Genomic DNA, 9,020 nt, shown 5'->3' on the forward strand with positions numbered 1-9,020 from the left:
TTATCGTGCATAATTTTGTTTATATGATGAATGATCATAAACATGCTATAGGAGAAGATAATCATGCAAGAGAAATTAATCATTGACTAGGAAAAGGAAATTACATCTTACTAAATCTATTTTAGACTTGTACAAGTTGAGCTTTTAACAAAAAAATTTCAAATTCAAATTAAAATATAATAAGAAATATATATAAATATTTTATTAAAATTTTAAATAGTGAAAACTTTGTATAAAGTTGGAGGTGTAACTTGACCTAATTGGATCCTAAAAACTTGTAATTTCTCATCCTCCTCTTAGGATTCCTTAAAAAGCAAAACCAAGGGGGAATCATGTATAGTAGTATTTGGAAAAAAAGAAAAATAAGAAAAATTTTGTAATTGTTTGAGTTTTGTCCAAGGAGGAGGTAAGTTGAATAACATATATATGGTTGCAAAAAGGAGATTATTTATGGAATGTTAGAGTCGAAGCAGGTTTTACGTGAAGAAGGTTTGCCTCAGCATGTTCTATTCGATACGAGTAGGAGAAGCGGTGCTCATATACCTCATACTGTAAGCAACGAAATAAAAATCACAAATCATTTTTTCTATTTCATATGAAAATCAGCTGTGAAGATCTGCATCCTTTCTAGCAGACCCTACCACCTTATTACACTTACCTCATCTTCACAATTCTACACTTTTTTTCTTTTTAATTCTCTTTTCACATTTATCCTTTTCTATATCTTCATCAAATATTAATCTATATCTATATGCTACAGTAACAACACCTCCAACACTTTGATCCTTTTTTTTACATCGTAGGACCAAAAACCCAAAATTCAAAAAAAAAAAAAAACACCCAACCAACCATGTGCTTGATGATGAAGCTCAATGTTCTTTAGCCGGATTCACCGGTAGCTTGACTTTCCTTCCTTGTTTTTGATTGAATCCCATAATAACTGATGTACCATTTCACAAATTTCCTCAACCCAGTGGACAAATCCGTGGTGGGCTTGTACCCAAAGTCCTTGAAGGCTAACGTCACGTTGGCATGTGTGAAGGGCACGTCCCCATTTCTTGGCATCGTGATCACATGTTTCTTGGCCTTTGTGCTCAGCAACCCTTCCAGGATCGATACCAATCGCCCCACTGGGACCGGCGATGTGTTCCCCAAGTTGTAAACTCTCAACTGAGCCGCCCCTTTCTTCTTCTCGCCGCTTCCGGTGCTCTTCTCCGCCGTGTCCAACGCCCCTAAACACCCTTTCACCACGTCGTCTATGTAGGTGAAGTCACGCGCCACCTCTTTCTGATCATGCGTCTTGTATATGTCAATCGACTTCCCTTGTAGGATGTCTTTAGTGAAGAAGAAATAAGCCATGTCGGGTCTTCCCCAAGGACCGTAAACCGTGAAGAATCTTAGCCCCGTAAGGGAAAGACCGTAGATATGGTTGTAAGTGTGGGCGATTTCTTCGCCGGCTTTCTTTGTGGCGGCGTAAAGGCTAGCCGGTTGGTCTGTCCGGTCGCGTTCGGAGAATGGGTTTTCGGTGTTGAGGCCGTAAACGGAGCTCGATGATGCCCAAACAATGGATGGCTGAGGATTGGCTGCTTTGGCTACTTCGAGCAAGTTAACAAAGCCTGCAATGTTGGAGCTGATGTACGACTGTGGGTTTTGCATGGCGTAACGTACGCCGGCCTGAGCCGCTAAGTGAAGGACGTGAGTGAAGGGCACAACGTCGAATAGCTTGGTCAGCAATGGCCCGTCGTTCAAGTCACCTTTGACGATGAAAACTTGGTGCTTACTCAAAAGGTTTTGCCTGGCTCTTTTCAAAGACGGATCGTAGTAGTTATTGAAGTTGTCTAAACCAAGAACCCCATCGCCTCGTTTCTTCAAAGCGAGGGAACAGTGGGAACCGACGAACCCAGCGGCGCCAGTGACCAAAACGGAGAACCCATTGGTTCTACGCGGCGTGGAAGAGAGTCGGACTTGTTTCTCCCAGGCGGCACCGCCCCCGGCGGAGAAAAGGGAAGTGGAAAGTAAGCTGTGGTGGTGGAGACGGTGGTGAGGAGGGACATGGTGGGGAGTATCGGAAAGAGGAGGGTAATTGATGGTGAAAAAAAGGATCAGAATCAAAGCAATGAGAAGGGTTGCACGAAAGAGAAGTTTAGAAGAAGCAGTGATGAGTTTGGTGCTGTGAATTTTTCGGAGATAATTGTTGTATCTCTCTAATTTCAAGGTTTTGCTGGTGTCCGGTGGTGTAGGCATTTTCTTTTCAACTAATTTTGGGGGTTTGCTTTTTGCTTTGTTTACTACTGAAATTGTTATTGGGTGCGACTGTTTTCCCTTTTTCCTTTTCGGGAAGAGAGAAAAAAAGGGCTCAATGTGTTGGAGAAGAGAGGCTGAGCCCTGAAGTTGAGAAGTGTGTAGATGGAAGATTATAAAGAGAGGAAGAGAATTGGAAGGAAAATAAATAAAATAAAGAGAAACGGAGGGGAAAGGTGGTGGCCATTGGTTGGACGCCAGTTTTGGTTTTTTTTTTTAATAATTCAACTTCAGATATGCCACTTTTGAATTCAATTTCTGAATGAACAATATAAATTTCTATTTTATCAAAATAAAAAAAATTGAATTTTGTACTTCACATTAATATTTTTACTCATTTGAAAAAACTCATTTCCATCAATAATTTATGTGTCTGTTCTTACACTAAGAGTGAATTTGGATGGGCGGTGCATTTACCTGCGGTTAGTGTAAAAACAGCGGTGGCGGTGAAATTAGTTACTGTAGCGATACTGTAGCGTGAGACAAAAAATAAGCTAAACGCACCGCACCGCACCCAATCGCCCATCCAAACCCACCTTAAGACTCATACTACATACTCTTTTTAATTAAAAAAATATGTAAATTAGTTCTTACCCATCAAATTAAAGAAAAAATTGATCATTTATATTAAAAATTTTATCTTTGTATAATTAAAAATTGGCATGATTGATGGAACCAAGAGTTATATTTTATTGAAATAAAAGATGAGAAAAAATTGAAATTGGAAATAGAACACAAAACAAGAGTTTCAGGCCAGCTTAGCTTTAGCTTACTTCACAAAATTTGACAAATGGAAAGGGAGCAATAAATAGGATATGATAAAATGGTGATAATTACAATGTGAATCAAATCAATGCATAGGAGATGGGGATATTTGCCAGCTATCTTCTTTAAAGTTAAAGAAAAAAGAACACTCCCCTCATGTGCTTTCTAAAGGCATAGCAACTGGCTTTGTCATGAATAAGACTATTTATACATATTTGTTCTTACCATTTTAAATGTTTGGGCATACGGTATATGGTTAAACAAAGGACAAGGCTTTTGGATCACCACATGAATACTACCTCAAAAATTCATTCAAGTATAACGTAATACTTTAAAATACACAAGTATGAATTCAATATATGAAGTACAATAGCATATTACATTAAAATGTTCTCTGCTAAACGGAAAAATCAACTACTCAATTTTAATTGTAAAATCTGTTTCCTACATAATATAATTAGATTATTTAATATAAATAAATATTAAATTATGATTTTTTATTTCACATGTTTACCCTTGTTCTTTTTAAACATTTTATATTATTTTAAATAAAGTATAAAATAAATTAAAAATATTCTCGATTAAGTGATAAGTATATCTGTTCTCTGGCCTCCGCCTGAAAAGTGAGAGGGTTTGAGAAATAATATAGGCCCAAAAAATAGATTTGGGCTAAAAATAAGGCCTGTTTAAAAAATGGGTCGAGCCTCGGGTAAGGCATTTTTTACCTGACCCGAATTCACAAAAGGACAAAAAATTTGCTTTTTTTTTACTGTTTTAATGCTATTTTCTTGTTTTCTCATTAGTTTACTACAATTTCACTATTATGTTGCTACTATTTAAATATTAGTATTTTTAAAAATTTATTTTTAATTTGTTGGAAAATATTTATATATATTTAAAAAATAAAAAATTTTAATACAGGCAGGTCAGGTTGGGCCCAAGTTTTAACATTTTTATTTGGGCCAGGCTTGGGTAAAATGTTAGGCCCATTTTTCGGGCCTGGTCTGGGCCTAACAAATGGGCCCAAAATTTTGGTTTGGCCCGACCCGAACCGAACCCGACCCATGAATACCTCTAATGATAAGTAGTTATCATTTTTTTGTCGAAAAATATTCTATCAGATGATTTTTATTATAAATTATCAAATGTGTGTAAAAAATTAAATAACTAAAAATTGTTGTAAATACATTAAATGGATGTCTATAACCTTTAAACATTTATGAAAGTAATGAGTTAAAACCCCCTATTCATTATTAAAGATGCTTAATGTATGTGTTAATGAAGCTATTAAATAAACTTCATTAATTTATGTTGCATTGAATGTCAATGGCTTATATATAGCTCTTTTATAAATGAAAAGAGGAGACGAGAAAATTCTCTATTTACTTTAAGTGTTCTTTTATTTAATTATATTATAACACGTTATCAGCACGAGCTTCTATGAGTTTATAGTAAAGTTCACGTCATTTCGACTTTATATAATTTACCTGTATAACTCCCGTTAAACTATATACGATATACGCATTTTCATAATTCTTTTATTTTTTTTTCTAGATGAAATATTTGCTTTGGGTAATATTTGCATATTTATTTTTACAACTCAAATCTAATAATGATAATTATATATACATGTTTTTTTATTAAAAGAAATTTTAGTTAATGTAATTTGTGTTAAGTTATTATTATGACTATTCCTCTCTATGCCAATATTTGACATACATATTATTATTTAGCAAATTTAATATATATAATTGAATTAATTTACGGTTGAGAATGCTTATTATTTTACTAATATTTTTTTATTTTGATTCAAGTGATTAAAATGTCAAATCTTGCCAAACTTGAATTTGCGACCTTAGACATCTCAGGCAAAAATTATTTTTCATGGGTGTTAGATGCTAAAATTCACCTAGATGCTGGGATAGGAAATACTATATTAGCAAATAAAGAAGCATCTAATCAAGACAAGACAAGACAAAAGCAATTATTTTCATTTGTTATCATCTACATGAAGGATTAAAAATGGAATATCTCACTGTGAAATACCCTTTTGAGTTGTGAAAAAATTTGAAAGAATGATTTGACCATCAGAAAACGGTGATAATCCCTAAAGCTCGTTATGATTGACTACACTTACGGTTGCAAGATTTTAAGACTGTAAGTGAATACAATTCAGAACTTTTCAAAATTAGTTCTCAACTAAAATTATGTGGAGAAAAATAACTGATGAGGACTTATTAGAGAAAACATTTTCAACCTTTCATGCTACTAATGTGCTTCTACAGCAACAATACCGTGAAAAAGGTTTTAAAAGATATTCTGAATTGATTTCATGCCTTTTGGTGGTTGAACAAAATATTGAGCTGTTGATGAAAAATCATGGAATTCGTCCCACTGGTTCTGCACCATTCCCTGAAGTGAATGTAGCAGTACACAATAATTATGAAAATAGAAAATATAAAGGTCGCGGTCATGGTCGTAGACGTAGTGGGGGACGTGGTCGAGAACGTACTAGTAAACGTTATCATGGTGGCCATAACAATGACACTTCTAACCATCAGAGAAAAATAAAAATGAAAGACAAGAAAGAAGTGGTCAAAATAATCCTTCAAAGATTGTTGAGAATATATGCTAACGTTGTAATGTGAAGGGGCATTGGTCACGTACCTATCTTACGTCTGAGCATTTAGTGAAACTCTATCAAGCATCCATTAAAAAGAAGGGAAAGCATTTGGAGACAAATTTTATATCCCAAAATGATGAAATGGAGGCAAAATATGAAGATATTTACTATAATACTAAAACAGACCATGCCTACGAGGGTGATAAATTTAATGACCTTAATAATATAACTCACCTAGATGTAGCAGATTTCTTTGAGAATCATTAGAAAAATTGATGTTATTTTGACATTTTTATGTTGTTTTAAGTATGTTGTATTTTCTTGCATAAAGAATAATTTATATATTTAATAAATATTTGCAATGTTTGTCATATTATATTTTGTTTGTTTTTATAAAGAATATGAATATTCAATAAAATTTTGATGGACCCCAAATCAATAGAGACATGTATATTGCAGATAGTGATACAACACATACGATACTCAAAGATAAAAAATATTTCTCATTTGACGATGAGTAATGCCTATGTTAATACAATATCAGGTAGTTCAAAACTTATTGAAGGCTCTGGAAGAGCTATTATATTATTACCTAAAGGTACAAATTTGTCATTGATGATGCTTTATATTCCACTAAGTCTCAAAGAAATTTATTAATTTTTAAAGATATTCGTCTTAATGAATATCAAATTGAGACTATGAATGAGAAAAATATTGAATATCTATATATTAAAAATGTTGTGTCAAAACCATTTTTATTTTTGGAAAAAAACAAAAATTAGTTGTCGATGAAAATTGAAGTCGCCACAAATCTTTTATTAAGGTGTGATTGGACCACCTAAAAACGACTTTGGTCTACGAGTTTTAAAAACGGGTTCGAGAGTCAGTTACGTACGAGGAAGGATTAGCACCCTCGCAACGCCCAAAAATTGGTACCAAATTAATTAATTAATGTCTTAGAGTTGAGAGTTTAAAAATATGATCCTTAATAAAACTAAAAAAAAACCGTTACTTATTAAGACTTTTATCATTTCGGAGAAAGGAAATGCCACACCCAATGCGTTAGGGCACGACATTCTAATTCCTCAAAAATGAATTAGTCCAAAATACTCGTGTAATAAAAATTTAAAATAATATTCATTTGTTTAAGATTTAAGGAATCGCGGCCCAATACGTTAGGGCACAATTCCTCAAAATCCTAAACTTGGAATATTTCCTTTATTATTTTAAAAAAATCTTTGTCTCGAGAAAACAATACGTCACATCCAATACGTTATGATACAACATATTAAATTCTCAACTACAAGCTTTTCATTTTATTATTTTTGATTAATGAGCAACTCTCGATCGTTAGATTTAACGAAGAAAATCGGAACCCAATACGTTAGGGCTCAATTTCCTTGAAAATCCTAAATACGAGTGCTATCTCAATTTTTTGAAAATTTTAAAATTGAGTAAAAATGATGTGATGCTACATTAAGTGTAAAATGCAATAATAAATACATCTATGAAAATAAATGAAATTAAGTACATAAAAAACAACAACATGTAAAGCATCAAACGAACAAAATATAAATGAAAACATAAATCAATAAGCAAATGAATGAAATAAACGAAAAATAAAAAGAGAAAAAAGGTACAAAATATATACATAAAAATAGAAAGAATAGAAGACATACGCATGGGATTACATATAAAATTTTGGACTATAGAATTTATAACAAAAAATATATAATGTATTTATGAAAAAAAATAAATATACATATGTAAATTTTTTAAACATGTGTTAAAGATATAAATATGTATTTAAGCATTTTTGAAAATATAAAGAAATGTACGTATGTATACGAAAATATAATAGAATATTCGAGAAAAAATAAATATGTATACATGTAAAATACATTAAAAATAATTAAATAATATCTACATTAAAATATATATATTTATAAATATGAAAAATATTAGTTAAAAAATAAATATGTACATGTAAAAAATAAATATACATATATATATTTATGTTTAAAAAAATAATACTTACTTTATTAAAATTAATTAATTTTAAGAAAAATATTAAAAGAGACTAAATTGAACTACAAATATAAAAATCTGGGGTAGATTCGCAAATAAATAAAGCCCAAAGGACTAAATTGAATACGCGAATTACATAGAGGGGCTGGAAGGGAAAATTTCCCCTCTCCTCTAAAACGGTATCGTTCATATTAGGACTGAATTGAAATTGTAAATAAATTAAAGGGCAAATTTAAAAATAACAAAAACTCAATTGCAAAAGCATTAAAAGGCGGAGGGGCTGAAAGCGCAATTTACCCCTCCGCTCAAAAACACGCAGATCCTAGGCCGAGTCGGGTCGAAGTCGGGTTGGCCTCCCCAAAACGACATCGTTTTGGCATCTGGGGAGGTGAAACGACGTCGTTTCACTAGGCTATTTAAGCCAAAAAATTTATTCAAAAAAATCATTTTCCATCCTTTTTTTAAAAAAACTTCCAAAAACTTAAAAAAAGCTCTTCCCCTTCCCAGTCGTCTGGTCATTGGCTGGTTACCGGTCGCCGATCTCCGGCGCCGGCGCCGCCATCTGCGGTGGCCGAAAAATGGGAAAATTCCCAATTCAATTCCTTCGGCCTTTCTAAACCCAAATCTGGGTTTGGAGTTTTCAAAATATCGACGAAAACCGCAAGGATGTCAAGGAAACGCTATGGTTTCTGGCCACCGATCCTCGGCATGGCTCCCTTAAACGCTTCAGTGCCGCTTCAGAGTCTAAAGAGAGGTGGTTTCTTTCTTTTTTATTTTGTTTTATTTATATAAAAATAAAAAAAAAAAAAATAAAAACAACAGTAGATTAAAATAAAGCAAATTAAAATAAAAATATAAATGTAAACCTTTGGACTGATTTTTGCTCTGTATTGTATTCTCTATTTCGTTGTGAATATAATCATGCTTTTTTATTGATTTCGAATTCGGAACCCTTTTACAATGTATTGGTGGCTTTTTTATAGCCGAATGAAACAATTAAAAGAAGAAACAAAATCTGTTTCTTTATTTGATTTTCAAATCTTTGATTGTGTTTCTTTTTTTTTGTTTTCCCTTGATGCGCAGGTGAAGACCCACGGAGATTCGGAGGGCTGCGGCGCGAGACGTTGTTGTTGCTAGGGTTTCAAAAACTGTTCTCGCCATTTGGGCTAAACTGTAATTGGGCTTTAGGTTTGGGTCATTTATTTTAGGCCTATTTTGTTGTAATTGGGTTTGGGCCACTATTTGTTTTATGGGTCTTGTATTCTGGGCCAACTGAAACTTGTAAATGGACTATCGCATTTGG

At 33.0% G+C, this 9,020-nt stretch overlaps 1 protein-coding gene across 1 annotated transcript; it reads right to left on the bottom strand.

The window, feature by feature from the left end:
* Positions 1-564: 564 nt before the first annotated feature.
* Positions 565-2,540, bottom strand: LOC107914735 (UDP-glucuronate 4-epimerase 6-like). Its single transcript, NM_001327111.2, has one exon. The coding sequence runs from the start codon at positions 2,242-2,244 to the stop codon at positions 880-882; it is 1,365 nt and encodes a 454-aa protein (NP_001314040.1). The 5' UTR covers positions 2,245-2,540; the 3' UTR covers positions 565-879.
* Between the last annotated feature and the right edge of the window lie 6,480 nt (positions 2,541-9,020).

The sequence above is a fragment of the Gossypium hirsutum genome, chromosome D10 (assembly GCF_007990345.1).
Source record: "Gossypium hirsutum isolate 1008001.06 chromosome D10, Gossypium_hirsutum_v2.1, whole genome shotgun sequence".
NCBI lineage: Eukaryota > Viridiplantae > Streptophyta > Magnoliopsida > Malvales > Malvaceae > Gossypium > Gossypium hirsutum.